Genomic DNA, 17603 nt, shown 5'->3' with positions numbered 1-17603 from the left:
AAAGTCAGGGTCATACCCTGCTTGTATATTTGATTTTCTTAGAGGCGGATGATGAGGAAAAACTCAACGTAACACCTCGTAATCTGGTGGGTTGTCAACATCAATTTCATTGCCCGGTTTTCCAGTGAAAATGGTTTCAATCGGAATAAGATCCTCTTCGATAACAACCAATTTGAGGTTCTCAGCAGTATATGTTTCTGTGGGTGGTGTTGTCACACCAGACAACTTTATGTTGCATTTGAATTTATGGATTTCAAATATATTTTGTAGTTTAAGAGAAGCGAGATCATAAACTTTAAATCTATCTCTTGCATGTTTATATATTATTTCATGTTAATTAGAATGAATTTTAAGTTTACTCAATAATAGAGGCATTTAAAATTCATTATATTTTGTTTAACCAATGTTTAAATAAATAATGTATATATTTAAGATTTCATATGTTATTTTATTGTTAACAATAAAACTATAATCGAAATTCATAGATTTCAAATTCATATCTCAAAATACAACCTTAGTTTCGTTTACGCGCTTCTTCTAATAGTTTGTGGGCAAAAGTAACTTAATGTTAGACCATTCGAAGTGACTTAGGTGATTGCATAAAGTGGGCTGAAATCCATGAATGCGTAATCCAACATTGAAATGGGCCTAAACATGGATCCATAAAACTATCACTGTTCATGGGCCTCTTTCTAATTCTTTTTCAATTTCTTTGACAACATGGATTAACTAATGGTCCTGATTATATGCTTAAAACCCAATCCACAGAAAGCCCATATAGAATTGGGCCTCAATCTATGTAAAACTAAACAATCAACAGAATCAGCTTAGAACAATCTGATTTTGAGCCACTCCAAACTCAAAAATTACTAATGTTTTTATATTACACTCCGAAAATCATTTGATCGTCTTTAAATTAAACATGAACATAACCGCACCGATGATCGAACCTATCTATCTTATAAAAATGATTTAATTGGTCAAACTGTTCGATTAAACGTTTGAATCGAAAAATGTTATATTATACGAAATAATAATATAATATAATAAAAAAATATTTTATAAATTCTAAAAATTTTAAATATGTATATAAATAATAATAAAAAATATTTATCGAAGTTTAAATATACACAACATACATTATAATTATATTAATATTTTTTAAACAAAAAAAAATCAAAATAAACTATAATACTACTAATAATAATATATATAACTAAAAATAAAATTTGAATACAAGATTTTTTTTAAAAAAGAAAATAATCAAAAAATTCTAATTTTTTTTTAAAAAAAGTGGTGAACCGGTTGAACAAATTTTTAACTGATTCATCGGTTCTTGATAGGTCCGATCCGTTCTGACTAGTTTGATAGTAAAACAATTTTTAAACTAGTTACGGACAAGACTTATAGCAGGTTCTCGGTCGAACTAATACGTCCTATCCGATTTTAGTAACACTGATAGAAACAACTAAATAAGTTTGGGTACAACTAAAAGTAGTGAGACGAGTCCAATTTCAAAGTGTTTGATTCTTGCACGTTTACCAATCTTTATCACGTAAAAACTTCTTCAACGTCCAATTTTGTGAACGCTTTCAAATTTTATAACATATACGAGAGCTATTTAACAAAATAATTTCAACTCAGATTTTATTTGAAATTTATTTCAACATTTCCAAACTTGGATGTGTTTGAAAACCAACTACGCAAACTCGAGAAGTCGATTCGATTAATTTCTGCTTATATTTTCATTAGGATGATTTAGATAATCTTAGTCCTACACAGCAATGTAGCTACCTGGCTCTATGCATCAGTAGTAATTGACATTTTTACAATTTAAAGTTAGCAGTATAGTAGGTTACCACAAAAAGTCTTGAGAGCAATATAGGGTTAGGGTAATTAACAAAAGTATTAATGATAACCGAGACTTCATCTACAAAATCCAATTTATTTTTCTTGATGATTGTATGAATATTGTCCAAATTTTGACTAATATTTTATTTATAATCAATATTTGTATAGGAATAAATAAATATTATATTTGTGTTTTTCGTAAAAAAAAAAAAATTGTTGAAGGGCTTTGTTTGAGAAAATAGGCAAGACTGTATTTTTGGATCTGTATGTTTGTCTTCTTGGGACGATGGTACTTCAGATTATAAAATTTTAGTATTTGTATATTATTATGTTTTTCTTTGAAGCTTTACTGTAAATTCTGACGTGGCATCTATGTGACCGATATCATAGTATCGACGTGTTAAGATTGAAACTTGGACATAACTTAATCCCGAAAGCTAGCTCAAGGGGGGAGGATTGTCCAAGATCATATATACAACTCCTAGGTATTTTATCCAACCTATGTGGGACAACTAACACACCTCTATCACGTCCAGGAATGAACATTTGGATCGTCAAGTTTAAAAATGGCCTAATTATGGGCAGAACGGGTGACCCAACTATGGGCAGTCCAACATATAACGGTAGAACATGAGCTCTGATATCATGTTAAGATTGAAACTTGAATCTAACTCAACCCCAAAAACTAGCTCAAGGGGGGAAGATTCTCTAAGATCATATATACAACTCTCAGGTATTTTTTCGACCTATGTGGGACAACTAACACGACGTGGTATTGATGTATGACATTGTTATATTTGTACTTACTTTTGCAGGACGACTACAATTGCAGAAAAATAAAAGATACACAATTACAACTCGAAAATATAAAATATCAAAATTGTAATTTTCTTTCGAGAAAATATGAAATTTTTTCTATGATGGATTTTTTTTTTATGAGTGAAAAAAATATTATTGGCTACGAAACTGACGCATCCAAATGAACGACGGAAAGAACTTCAATTAAAATCGTCGACCCGCGATTTCTCATGTAACTTTTGGCTTAATATCACGACCAACAACAATTCATGTGTCCATTTTTCTTTTTCTTGACACAAAAACTTCAACGAGACCGTCTCACACATCAATTTTATGAAACGAATCTCCAACTCGTTCGATCTATTAAAAATTATTATTTTTATGTAAAAAAAATTTAATTTTTCATTATAAATATAAACCGAGTCATCTCATCTCACGAATATATATTCACAAGATCGATCGTCTCACGAGAAACTTATTCTTTCATTTATTATTCAAATTGTTGACTACCATATTTAACCATATATATATATATAATTAAGTAGGTATCTTGTCAGACGGTCTCAAGAATCTTTATCTGTGTGACGGGTCAATCCTACCGATATTCACAATAAAAAGTAATACTTTTAGCATAAATTAAAGTAATATTTTTTTATGGATGACCCAAATAAGATATCTGTCTCACAAAATACGACCCATGAGACCGTCTCATACAAGTTTTTGCCTATATAATTACACATGGGGAAATTAATGTAAGAATCCGATTCACATCCCATGTATAATTATGAAAGAAAATAGCATTTCTATCAGTTCTAACCTTTGATGTTACTTATGAGTCGACCGACCCCTTGGAATATTCGAGGGACCAAGCCGTATTTTGACGTACGCATGCATTTCTTTAGTCTATTTATATAAAATGACGATAATATCAATTTTGAAAAAAAATGATAATCTCCTGCGATTCTTGAACTCATGTAGAAAAATACACCACAATGATTCATTCATGCATATAAAAACTAAAGTCAACTACGAAACCAGAGGCAATCACATCCCTTGAATATACTTTAGGGACATTTCCCCATAATAAAGAATAAGAAATCAAGAATTTTCAACCATCTTCTTCTATAAATGTATGTAATGTCACTATCAACAAATGGGAAAAATTTGTCAGTTGGTCATGTTTGACTTTTCGAGGATTAAAATATATAAAAATTTGAATAAAATCTATATTTGTAGCTTATTTAATCAAATTATTCATCTCGAGTTTGGAAAAGATCTAAAGTTTGGCCTCTATATAAGTCAGTCAAGATTCTAGCAATTGTCTCATCTCGAAAAATCAGATTTTCTTCAGTGGGATCGCATAAATCATTCTCCCCAAGTTTTTTGGAATTTCTTCAGTTCTAATAATCGATGGCGAATCAAGGTTTTCTTTTGGCCTCAGTTCTGTTTTCTTGCTTGGTAGCTGCTTGCTATGGTGTCACCTTCTCTTCTCTCCAGAAGACACTCGTCGTCACCGCCTCACCGACACCAGGACAAGGTAAATCTCCGCCAAGAATTTCGGCCTGCTGATTCGGTCCACCTGTTCTTATCTGATGATCAATCAATATTATGCACAAAAATTTGTTATATGATCCAAGAGTGTTTATGTATTGTGTGAAATTTTATGGAACTTGCAGTTATAAAAGCTGGACAAGACTCGATCACCGTGACATGGTCACTAAACACCACCTTCCCAGCCGGAGCCGACTCGACCTACAAGACGGTGTCCGTCAAGCTATGTTATGCTCCGGTGAGCCAAAAGGATCGCGGGTGGAGGAAGACTGTCGACGATTTGAAGAAAGATAAGACCTGCCAACATGATATCGTGACCAGGCAATATAGTGCTTCCGGTTCCGACAATACAGTCACATGGATAGTGGCGAGGGATGTGCCGACTGCGACGTATTTCGTCCGCGCATACGCCGAAAACTCCGAGCAGGTGGAGGTGGCATTCGGGCAGAGCACGGATTCTAACAAGACCACGAACTTGTTCCAGATCCAGTCGGTAAGCGGGCGCCATGTGTCGCTAGATATATCGGCGATTTGCTTCTCGGCTTTCTCCATTATCTCGTTGTTCGGGTTCTTCTTCATGGAGAAGAGAAAGATGAAGGCATCCCAGCAAAAGTGATGCAATCTACGAGAGAGGATTGCTTTCTATGTTCTTTGTGATAATATATATATCTATCTATATATATATATATACACACACACACACATCCAGTGTTTCTTACGTGTTATAGTTTGGTTATGCAAAATTCTGTTTATATGTGAGGGATCAAAGGAGGTGTAGAATTCCTTGTATGATTTACGAGGTTGGATTATTACATGTTCGAGTTAAATAAAAATTTGAATGAATTATTATTCGTTTTCAGGTTATTAATTTTCATGTTCTGTCTGATCTTTATGTTCATTTCTTGAATTTTTTGGAGTGAGGAGGGATGCAATGAATTATTTTTCAATTTTATTAGTGTATACTTTCATATTTCTGATTTTGATTGTCTGAGTTTAGTTTGTTATCTGGTGCTTTTTGTAATGTTGGCCTTTTCAGAAATACGTTGATATGACGTCGACATGACTTTCATATGTAAAATGTAATATCAATTTTCTTAACAAAAAATACTAAAATTNCTGGATATTAATATCATGCTAGTGGAACAAACTCTATGCATATCTATAGTCATTACATTATATGAATGAAGTTATACTTAGAGAACTTAATGTACTTAATGTAATATATCGAATATGAGATATTAATATAGAGATAGTTAGCAAAATGACTTTGGTAATTCTTATGAAATCAATTTATAAACTATTTTATAAGTATCATGTTTGATCTCCATTAAATAATAGTCGCTAAATTCAACTCTTTGAACTTTAACTTTCTCAACGACAACATATAGTATAGTACTTGTCTGACCCTCAATGGTTCAAAAATACAGCTAGTTGTGTGTTCACATCTCCATGTGATTCAGAATAACATTTATTTTTATTCGGACTTACTCTAATTAGCCTCATTTTTTCATCAACTCCTTGATCAAGAATGTTAGAATTAATTTCTTATTGCACCCATCAAATCATGGTAAATGTCTAGTAACATCGTCCCATAATCTCCTAGGTATCACTGATAGTGCCTGCAAGAACCTTAAGTCATGGTTAGCGTACAATATGGTCCTTTCGACTCATATATCTTGATCGAATCTGCAACCATTGATATATCGAGAGTTGCATATGAATTCGATAACAGTGTGATTTATCTTTGAGTAATAGTGTCATGATATGTGCAACTGAAGAAACACTTTTCCAAACTGCACATGTCTCATTCTGGACATATATTTCTGGAACTATTAACTAATCAAACCACAGAAGACATTTTTACCCGTGGGCAACGGGTGAATCCCCCTGACTACAATGAATTTTGTCATACATATTTCGAAACTACACCCAATCTTGCCACCTGATGGCCCTCAATGGAGTCGATAAACGGATCAAAGTGCATGCTAGTACGTATAGCCCCTACATTGTCTCGGGTCAAAATACTGAGGGTGTACAACCATAACTACGAACTATTCCACTCGATAAGTGAGAACAACTTGCATAGTCCGAGGCAGGGTTGTTCAGTACATCATCATATGATCACTCATCTGTATGAATGGACATCTACATGTCCTTGCCAATGAAACATGACGTTTACATCACATATGTTAGTCTATAACTCAAGCAACCTTTATCTTTATTTTAGGTGGCTGATTCGACTAGGAATTCGTTTAGAATATACGATATACTTCCTAATGAATTTCATGATCTTATGTTGCAAGACATACCTCATGGTAACTATTGTATATTCAAGGACTTTATCTATGCAACTTGCATGAGTATACATATAAAGCTTAATGTCATTATTGGATAAAATAGTAAAATATTATTAAAATAAAAATTGTTTTACATTAAAGTCAATAAAAGTCCAAGCCACAAGTTGGCTCGCTGAGCACCTTCTCTAACACATGCACCACCTGAAAATCTAACGAGCTGAATTATTTTGAAAATATCTCATTGTAATATTGATAAAAAATGACCAGCGAGCAAATAGTTAAAAAGAAACTCAATTTGTTACAAGTCATATTTCTGGTTGACTATACTAGTTCGAATATTATCTATGCTAATCAGACGCTACTGATTGCTATATTCATGTCATCAAACTTGATTTTGCAGCGTTTGATTAGCATATATAACGTCAAAACTGGTATAGTCTATCAGAAATATGACTTATCTAGAATGCTTATTTAATTTTCTCATAAGAGAAGTGCGAATTTTCAATATTTCACAGGAGTTTTGATTCAAATAACTCGTACTTTTATCGTTCATCTATCAACTTGTTAGAAGTTCATATTACATTTATGAAATCTATACATATTAATATATGTTCAAGACACTTCACACAATAATAAAAAAAATTAATAATTTATTTTAGTGATTATTCGATATTATAAAATAAAATTTTCTAGATTAAAGACGAAGAGGGTGACAAATTTACCTTTTCCGTCCCTGTTAGTATACATCTAGATATGAAAATTTGAATGAACGTAAATCTATGTCGCTGGTAGATTGGAGTTGTAGTTTGATTTCTGAAAAAATTAATTTCGGGTGAATGACAAATTAATGATCATAATCAAGGACGAAGAAAATCGTGTATGTCGAATAACAACTCGTCGGATACAAGTTATCATTCAAATTGATATATGTACTTTCAAATTTGAGATTTTGGTATCAGATAAGCTATAATTAATCGACAAATATATATTTGTATTTCTAAGAAATAATTTTTGGATTCAAACCTCGAAGAGATATATAAAATTATAAACTCAGATTTGTGGAAAAAAAAGAACGTTTAAATTAAAGACGTGAAACAGATATATTACTCTAAAATATTCATTTGGTTTGTTGGTTTTTGAAATTTGGAGTTTTCCCACTTTGAAATCATATTATTTTGGCATAATGTTGTTAATTGTAAGCATATTGGGGACAATTATTGTTTTAAGAAAATAAGTTCCTCCTACAATATATTATTGTTGCAAGGAAAATAATTTTTTCGATCCATTATATTGTTCGATTTTCGATATTGATCAATGAAATTTTCAAAATTTGGTTTTACTACACAAAATTTTAATTTTGGCTATTTTGATTTAATTGCTGACGTAACATCTAACAATTCAGCAATTTTTAATGTTACGTCAACACTCCAATGAAATAAAACTTAAAACAAAAAAAATTCAAAATTATTACATTGAAATTAAACTTTGAAAACTTAGTCGACTAAAACTTAAAATCGAATCTCAAGAGTAAACACTTGTACAAAACATGATATTATCTTTATTAAAAAAACATGATATTATAAGTCCTTTATTATTTCTCATCCCATCAAACATGATCACGTTATAATTTATTATATGAAATATAAATTTCCGTACCTCGTGAAATGCAACGATTTATGTAATGACAATGCCAACAATATTTTAATAAATAGAATTATTTATTAACCATTAGTTCTTGAAATTTGAGTCCGATGCTATTCCACGCCTTTAATTTCGTTAAATATTAAGTAATATATGAGTAAACTTCAAGGAAGACGCTGGAAGAAAACATTGTGCAGTAATAAAATAAATGGTAATAATATATCCGGATAATAATGTTTTTTTAATGCAAATTGTAATTTTATATGTTTGTTTATTTGTTATTTTGATCGATTTTGTTAAATTTTAGTTTTAGTTTTAGTTATATATCATTCAATTTTTGTCTTTTAGTCTTTTTTTTTTGTTATCCGGAGTGCTGATGTCTGCAATGTCATGTATGAATGTAAACAGACCGAATCGAGCCGAATACCAACATAGTTTTAAGACTTGAAGAAGTATATCCAAGCTCGATTTCGATTCGAAACTTAAGGTTGTAAATAGACAGAACTGATCGAAATACCACAAGAATTTTAAGGCTTGAATAAGTATATTTAAGCTCGATTTCGATAGGAAGTTTGGAAATTTTAATATTTTGAGCTTAAGTTTGATTACGAATCAAATATTTTTCGAGTCAGCTCGATTTGTTTACACTCGTAGTACCATGTCGACATCATATCAGTACCACATTGAAAAAAACTAAGCTAGGAAAAAAAAAAGACATCATGCTATAAATTGAAATTTAAAAACATAAATCATTAAAAATATAAAACTCTTATAGACAAGATAAAAATTGTAAATTTTCCTATTTTTTTCAGATATATAAGAACTGTTTCTTTTCCTTTTTTTTTAATTATAAAAAATGGAATAAAAATACGGTAGTTGACCAACGGGGGTTGAACCAAGGAAAGCACCAATTGATATATATAATCCAATAGAATAATGCATCGTGGATCACGTATTTATTATGTGATAATAGTATAACAGAATTTGGGAAAATTAATTATAAGTAAAATTCGTATAAATCAAGTATATACAAGGCTAAGGTAATGTTTGTAACTGTTAAAAAAAATAATTATGAATTTTTCCTATATAAATTTGCAAAATTTTATACAAAAAAATTCATAATCACTTTTTTAAACATTTGTAATCAAAGTATACTCCGAAGTCCAAAGCACGATGTTTTAAAAATGTCAACATTTTGGTTTCTAGAAATAATACAATATTATTAATATAAGACGAACACGTTCAATTATCTTTATTTATTCTCATATGTGGAGCCCTCACACCTAAAAATAATTGTCGATTTATAAATACACACTTGGTACAATAATACACTAAAACATCGACAATAACTACGATTAATTTTAATTAGTATAAAATTTGAGACAAATACGAAATAATGTTAGAATGAATATTAATAGAAGAATTGTTCCTATAAAATTGGTCAAATAATAACTTTAAAATGCTCTCTTTTTGTTAAAGTAGTGTGTATCATCCATCCTACATGTTTTCAATTAAAATTATATATTATTTTTTAACCTTATTGTTTGACTAAGGATAGAGACCTAAATAAATGCTCACTTTGGGATTATTGTTTTGAAATATAATCTTCAAAATTTTAAATAATATTTTTTTAGTAATATTTTCAACTTGTACAAAATCATGTTGCCTTTTCCTTATAAATAAATGAATAAAGAAATAATGCAGCAGTGAAATAGATACATTTCTTGATCAGCTTAAACTTCTGCCCTTCTGAAATGCATGCCAAAGGCAAATTCTAGCTTGCATGCTTTAATTTCCGAATTATATCAATATCTGAGAGTGTTTCTTTTAGTCTATTATTTGATTACTCTGGATATTTGACACTGGAGTAATTTGTAGCAACAGGAAGAAGTAAGTCGAGGCAAGGATAAGTCTTTTATCCGCAAGACGAAATTGTCCATGTAACAGTGTTCTACGTTGATGGCAATCGTCTCTAAGATACAATGATTTCGAATCAAGAGAATGCAGCACAACAACTCCTGATAACAACGAATGAACTATGCAGAACTTTCAAGCAGAAAGTGAACAAGAAGGGAATGCAGCAAAGATGCGAGGAAAAAAGTTTGAGTAATGCAGATGGATGTATTATTTGTAGTAGTCCACCAGTTGCATGGAAGGAGCACAACCTTCAGGACACATACACAACTTTCTGTAAAAGGCCAAGGGATGCACTGGATCAGATACAACCTTCTTGACTGACGCACCGTTTGATCCGAACGCAGATGGACGCACTGTTTGGTCCAAACCGAATTGTGATAGGCTAAGGGACACACTGTTTCCGAATGGGTGTAGTCTTTATTTCTAAAATAAAAAATTATTTTCTAAATAAATTTTTATCTAAAAAGATTATATCGAACTGGGCCGAGCCGACCGGCCGCGCGCGTGTTTCACCGAGTCCCTGCCTATTAGCGTCATTTCCCTTCCAAAAACTTCTGGTGCTCTTTGGGGCCAAACCCTTAACTCAAACTTGGATCTAATAAATAAGTCTATTCTTAGACACGTTTTCTAATGTGGGACAACTCCCATTTGCTTTCATTCACTACTTACCATTTATCCAACATATTAACCGTGGTTTTCTGTTGCAGAATGACAGCAGCCGCGACAAAGTTCCAGTCTAAAATGGTTGTATAACTATATCATCGTTTCTTTATTGGAATTTCGGCTATTTCGCAATCGTTGCGAACGGAACGACTATTTCGTAGCTTTCATGATCGTTTTCTGCATTTTTTTTCAAAATTTTCTATTAAAAAGTTTCCAAATTATATAATTATTTCTATTTTTGTCATAAAAATACTCCACCACGATAACCGAGACTTTACGCAAAATGTCAATGTAACTGGAACAGGAGCCTCCGAGCAGTTCTCCGCCATCGGGACGGAGAATCATGATATTAACATATAATAAGTACATGGCTAATTAGTTGGCAACACCCTGTCAAAAAGGGTTGACTTTGTGTAACTATCATCTGAGAATAATATGACCTATAATCATATTCGAATCACCTTGTTTTCCCTTCTTTTAGGCATTGGTGAACAAAAACGTTGATTTCTCAGCATATTCAAATTGATGAAATGCTATTGAATCCGTTTCCGCTTCTTATAATCAGTTTGTTCTTGGTGTATTTAGTTACAAAATGGATATATAAGCCATGTAGTAAGAAAATACTACCACCATCACCACCAAAGCTACCAATATTTGGGAATCTTCATCAGTTGAGAGCATTGACTCACCGTTCCTTCCAATCGTTGGGGCGAAAATATGGGCCGGTATTGCTTCTTCACTTCGGTAGCAAGCCGGTATTCATTGTTCAGTCAGCCAATGTCGCAATGGAGATAATGAAAACAAATGATTTGATTTTTGCTGATAAGCCCACTTCAAGATCCACAGACAAGCTATTCTTTGGCTCCAAGGATATATCTGTTGCACCTTACGGCGAATATTGGAGGAAAATGAAAAGCATGTGTATCCTCCAGCTACTGAATGCTAAAAGGGTTCAGTCATTCCGTTCCATAAGGGAGGAGGAAACATCACTTTTGATGGAAAGAATCAAGTCGACTACTTCATCCCATTTGCCTGTAAACTTAAGCGAATTGTTTCTATCGCTCACCAATGATGTGATCTGCAGATCGGCTTTCGGAAGGAAGTACACTAATGGGAAATTTGGCAAGAGGTTTCCAATGCTTCTGAAGGAACTTTTACAGTTGTTGGGAGGTGTAAATATTGGAGAATTCATTCCTTATTTTGCTTGGACTGATCGTTTTAGCGGTTTTGATGCTAAAGTCGATAAGGTTGCTAAGGAATTTGATGAATTCTTGGAGATAGTAATACAAGAGCACATGAATACAGGCCAAGATAAAGGTGATGCAGTGTCGAAGGAGGAAAAAAGCAGAGAGAGTTTTGTTGACATTTTGCTCAAGATTTACAAGGATAATGTGACTGGTGTCTACATTGACAGAGACAATATCAAAGGAATTATTTTGGTGAGGACTTCTTTCTTGTAAAAGTCACAACATATATATACACTCATTTTCATTCAAAATTCAATGGTGTTTCCATATTTTTCCCCTAAACAATGATCAAGGTCTTGGAAACATGGCCATTATCTAATATTCAAACATCAAGATTCATGAAACTCGTTGGCTCAAGTAGAAAAGGAAAATACCGCCCCGGTGATTTGGTGTATCCAGTCACAGTGAAATGCAATCAGTTGTTATGTTACTATAAGTTTTACCTTCCAAACATTCGCAGTCTACTTTCTCATATAACCTTTTAACACAGGACATATTGGCCGGGGGGACGGATACTGCATCTGCAGCACTAGAATGGGCGATGACCGAACTCCTACGCCACCCTACAGTTCTGAAAAAACTGCAAAAAGAAGTCAGGGAAATCCTCGAAGGCAAAAAGGATATCACAGACAATGACTTGGAGAAAATGCATTATCTGAAAGCCGTGATCAAAGAAACTCTCCGTTACCACGTGCCGGTGCCATTCCTGGCAAGAGTAGCACGAGACAACACTAAAATCAGGGGATATGATATTGCATCAGGAACATTGGTGATAATCAATGCATGGGCTATAGGTAGAGATCCTGCATCATGGATTGAACCTGAAAAATTCAAGCCGGAGAGATTCTTGAATACTTCAGTAGATTTTAGGGGACAAGATTTTGGATTGATCCCGTTTGGTTCCGGGAGAAGGGGTTGCCCAGGGATTACATTTGCAATGGCAAGTGTTGAACTTGTGTTAGCTAATCTTATGCAAAAGTTCAATTGGGATTTACCTGATGGGAAAAAAGGGGAGGAATTGGATGTCATAGAGCATCCTGGTGTTACTATTCATAGGAAAAATCCTCTTTTTGCCGTAGCAACCGAGTGTTGTTTGACTTGTTTCTAGTGCACAAGTATATTAGCCAAGGTCTGTTTCTATATCTTTATGTGTGTGCGTGTGTATATATATATATATATATATATATATATAGACCCACACGATTCAATGGTGTCGAGGTACAAGTGAACGACTCCAGGTGTAGCATGACATATTTTATAAAAATACTTCAATCGAAATAGACTGATTTTTGTTATTTGATTCCTAGGCTTGTTGTTTTACGATATACCATTGTTAAAAGACATCGGTGTCACGTGCTCTGGCCATGTGGCGTGACAGTTTGCAATCTTTTGCCATAAGGTGGGATCAGATAAGGACTCATCTTATAACCCTCATACTTCATCCCCTTCCCGATAAGAACTGAGAATATTTTTTCTCCGATCCCATACCTGACTAGTGTTGAGACCGGGATCCCATCGGGTAGGAAAATGATATCAAGATAATTTTTTTAATCAATTGAATTTGGATAAGACACGTCAATTTTTAAGTTATGATGAACAAACTATGACAAATAATGTAAATAATCATAAAAAAATAAATCATATTCCTAGTACACTACATATAAACCGAAACATCTTGATTAATCCAAGTAAATCCAACACAAAAATTATAATATCGAATCATTGTCTCATTAAACCACCACACAACTTTCTCAAGCTCCATTTGACATCAATCAATATTTTCTTAATTGAATAATATTTAGTTATTATATTTATTTACAGATAAAATTTTATGATTAAATATAAAAACAATGTTGAGGTGAAATAATTGTCCCTTCTGGATCGAACGATGGAACTGTGACGCTTACGTTGTCGTGCGGTTTAAAAGATTTGAGTTGCACCATTATCACCAGCTATAACTTTTGGTAAAACGGCAAATACTTGGTCCTAAAATTGCTATCAGAGTCAAAGTCATGAGTTTGGTTCTCATTGATCGCAAACATTACAATTATCGGTAGAGAGATTGTTGAGGTGCAATAATTGTCTTTGTTGAGTAGAGCGATAGAACCATGACGTTTAGGCTGCTGTGCGGTTTAAAAAATTTGAATTGCACTATTAACACCAGCTATATCTTTTGGTAAAATAGAAAGCGCTCGACAATACAAATCTTAAAAAAATATTTTATAAATAAAAATCATTTGACATCAATAATTATTCATCAGACGCGATTTCCTTCCAAGGATAGGCCTTGGCTTTCTCGGCCACAACAATGAGTTCTCTTCACTCTTCTAGGTTTAAGTTGAATGAGAGCAAATGATGAAAAACTCTTTTTTATTTTGTATAATTTTATTCGAATTATAATTATAATATATGCATATATGAATTTTTTATTTGGATGAATTAGTTAATCATTTAATTTAAACTCTAAAATCGTCATCTATGGGCTAGCCGTTTTAAATGTATTATCCAATTTCTGTATGAGCATCGGTCCACTAATATTCTATATAAAATTATAATTCCTCAACAAAATGTGTTCATAATATTATAATATTTTATTTTTAAAAATTATTATTAATATAGTTGGGTCGGGACGGAAATACCAGTGGTAATATATTATAAATCTGACCCCTCTCTCATCATTGATCGGGATGGAAAAAATACCGAGAATTCGGGTTGGAAAAATGGAGGGTCGGGAATGGGATGGAATTCGAGATGAGTCGGGATTTTAATTGGAGATTTTTTCAGCCCTACTTTGCCACATGGTTCGGTTTTCCGCGATTGTAGCAATTACATATGAATTTATTTAGATTTCTTTGAAGTTATTATTGTTGACAAAGTCATCTTCAAATTTTTCAGAAAATCTTCCTAGGCTTATTGGTATAAGTTTTTGGATCATGAATATTTGAAGAGCAATGAACAATAATGAAAACTTTGAAGCTAGTGTTGAAAAATATGAAAAATATTTTCTTAAAAATATTATGCATCGCTCTTGGTGTTTTCGGAATTTGGCAATTGTGAGAACCCGAATTTCCAGCAGTAGCTAGCATTTTTCAGCAGCTCGCAATATCCAGCAGCAATGCAAAATTTCAGCAGAGCGAACAATTCTAGCAGCAACCATTATTTCAGAAGTTGGTATTTTCCAGCAGATATAATCAAGCAGCAGAAGATTTCAGTAGCGCGAGATTCCAGCAGACAGCTATTGATTCTGTTTATGACTTGTAACTGAGGTATTTAACATGGAATAAAGGCTGTTAATGACACATCATGACAGATTATGACTATTAATTAGGATGCTAACAGTCAGAATTTTGCCTATAAATAACACCCTTAAATCTCTGAAATGGTGTTACACCAAATCTTGAGTTTTCACTTGAAAGTCAAGCTAAGAGAGTGTTGTTTTCGAGCTTGAAATCCAGTAGCAAGAGTTCCAGACTTTCAACCGAAACTTCCTAGCAAATTACTGTAAGTGGGCTTATGTATAAATATCTTGAAATCAGTTTGATAATTCTTGTTTTGAAGCAAAGTATATGTACTTTTGATCTCCGATTTTTGAAGCACTGAAACCTAGTGAACTAATATTCTGAAACATTCATGATTCCTGATTTTTTATTTTTGGCATCACCCTTAGAAGAGAGAACATATAGGGGACTGATATCAGTTTAGCCATGAAATTCATTAACATGCTCAGTGCTGGCTTGTTAAGTTTTAAATTCTGATTTCTGTTCTGAAGCCTGTTATTCCTGAATACTGATTCCTGTTTTGAAAGTAAGAGTTTCGGTATATTATTTTGTATTACTGTTTCTGTTAAAAATGGTTTTGAAAACTGGGAGTTATTTTCGCCCTCGCTTACTGAGTGACGACCATATCACTCACCCACCAAACCCATCTCAGATAAGAACGAGGAAGAATCGTTTGAAGAAGAAGAGCAGAATCAGTTCTGGGGCAGTGAAGAAGACTGTTATTTTTCAGTTCTAGATTATGTTTTCTCGCTGCATATGTAGAAACGATGTTATGTCTGGTTTTACATTTCCGCTGTAATATATTTGTTATTTGAGTTTGTATCATACAATGAAATATTCAGTTTTATGAATAAAAAGATTGGTTTCTGAATTTTGTACTTCTGAGACTGTTGTTTTCGAATGTAAATTTAAAAGCAACGCCGATGTCGACTAACCCCGTCCCTGAGGCGTGACAGCAATTTTATCTCAAGATACAACAACTTCAACTTGTGATAATAACATAATATATTATAAGTTCCACAACCATAAATTATGTATAATTTCTTTTGGTTGAAGGAATAAGAACTTCAATAACGATATGAGCATTATATTTTTGAGAATCTAAATAGTATTTTGAAATGATGTTCGATTATCTTATTTGTGTTGTTTGTCTGTACAGAAATATTGTTTCAACATATGAAGTGTTTTTTGGTGCAAAAGTTTGATAAAAAACATAAATGAACACTATTTGTTTGAACTGAATGCAGAAAACTCGTAAATGGTTCACGACCATTCATGAATAGGGCTCCGGCTCCTAGGTGCCCAGAAAAGCTCCTGGGTGCCACTTTCTGGGAGATGCCCGTGCATATGACCAGGCCATAGCTAGGGTGCTAGGGCACCCAAAAGAGGCACCCCGGTGCCAACCTAGCTGCCTGGAATTATGGAGGAGCCCCATTTTGGGTGTCTCAGCGCCTCCCCCGATGTCTTAGTCACATGTTCTTTCTTGTTTTTGAATTGTTCAAGTTTTCTTTCGTTTTTTTACTTTATGTTTCTATCCACCGATTAAGTAAATAAATATCAAGAACGAAAAAATCTTTTACTTTGGATAACGTCCTTTTTTTTTATTGACTCATTCCATACTAGAAATAATCACAGGAAATCATTTGCTAACGTGGATTCCTATTTCTCAATGATATTCCACAATCAAGACAATTGGCTGAATCCCGTGAAACCATTTCATAGAAGTTCATTGATATCTGATACCCCCATAAGGATCCGGGTCGCTGATGACCCGGACACCATCAAGAGCCCGAGCACTACATATTTCCCAAGTATTCTTCGAACAGCCCGGTCTCCCGCGCAATCATCGCCCGAGCTCTCATATAAGTACCCGGGTAATCAATTGCCCGGGCCATCTCGAGAATTGAACCACACTCGAGTATGATTGATACAAGACGTCTAATCTGTCAGAGCAACTTGACTTTGGCGTGTCATATAAGTCATCAGGAGGTATGGACGGCCGACTTGACATATTTAGTAGGTAGGCGCGGGAAACGAGGTACCTACCCCATTTTCTCCTATAAATAGCAGGTATCCTTCTCATTTACTGATTCTGAAATCTTTGAACTCTTAAGCATTATACATATTTTCTCCCAAATATTGCTTGTGTTCATCTTCAACCTGCTGACTTAAGCATCGGAGTGGCCACGCCGGACACCCCTCCGGCGCCCATTCACGAGTTCCTTTCATTGTTTGCAGGTGCTATTGAAGCCATTACCTTCACTCAAATTCCCTAAAAACTATAAATTATTGATTTGACCCGTTGGAGCTCCTTACCCGGCTCATTCATTTCAACGAAGTCACATCATTGGTGCCGTCTG

General features: G+C 33.5%; 2 protein-coding genes across 2 annotated transcripts; both read left to right on the top strand.

Annotated features, from left to right (window-relative positions):
• Positions 1-3975: 3975 nt before the first annotated feature.
• On the top strand, positions 3976-5051 carry LOC140974765 (high-affinity nitrate transporter 3.1-like). Its single transcript, XM_073438247.1, has 2 exons — positions 3976-4186; positions 4326-5051. The coding sequence occupies exons 1-2, from the start codon at positions 4060-4062 to the stop codon at positions 4814-4816; spliced, it is 618 nt and encodes a 205-aa protein (XP_073294348.1). The 5' UTR covers positions 3976-4059; the 3' UTR covers positions 4817-5051.
• Positions 5052-11214: 6163 nt separating this feature from the next.
• On the top strand, positions 11215-13153 carry LOC140974764 (cytochrome P450 71A8-like). Its single transcript, XM_073438246.1, has 2 exons — positions 11215-12157; positions 12456-13153. Exons 1-2 carry the CDS (start codon positions 11249-11251, stop codon positions 13071-13073), a joined length of 1527 nt encoding a protein of 508 aa, XP_073294347.1. The 5' UTR covers positions 11215-11248; the 3' UTR covers positions 13074-13153.
• Positions 13154-17603: the final 4450 nt, after the last annotated feature.

The sequence above is a fragment of the Primulina huaijiensis genome, chromosome 4, assembly GCF_012295235.1.
Source record: "Primulina huaijiensis isolate GDHJ02 chromosome 4, ASM1229523v2, whole genome shotgun sequence".
NCBI lineage: Eukaryota > Viridiplantae > Streptophyta > Magnoliopsida > Lamiales > Gesneriaceae > Primulina > Primulina huaijiensis.
The sequence above is the reverse complement of the archived record's forward strand: the minus strand, read 5'-3'. Positions and strand labels throughout refer to the sequence as shown.

What these genes read in the sequence shown, in the direction of transcription:
- LOC140974765 (XM_073438247.1), top strand. Translation starts at nt 4,060, where the DNA reads ATGGCGAATCAAGGTTTTCTTTTGGCCTCAGTTCTGTTTTCTTGCTTG. An exon ending in CTCACCGACACCAGGACAAG is followed by an intron (nt 4,187 to 4,325) that starts GTAAATCTCCGC and finishes TGGAACTTGCAG; the next exon opens with TTATAAAAGCTGGACAAGAC.
- LOC140974764 (XM_073438246.1), top strand. Translation starts at nt 11,249, where the DNA reads ATGCTATTGAATCCGTTTCCGCTTCTTATAATCAGTTTGTTCTTGGTG. An exon ending in ATATCAAAGGAATTATTTTG is followed by an intron (nt 12,158 to 12,455) that starts GTGAGGACTTCT and finishes CTTTTAACACAG; the next exon opens with GACATATTGGCCGGGGGGAC.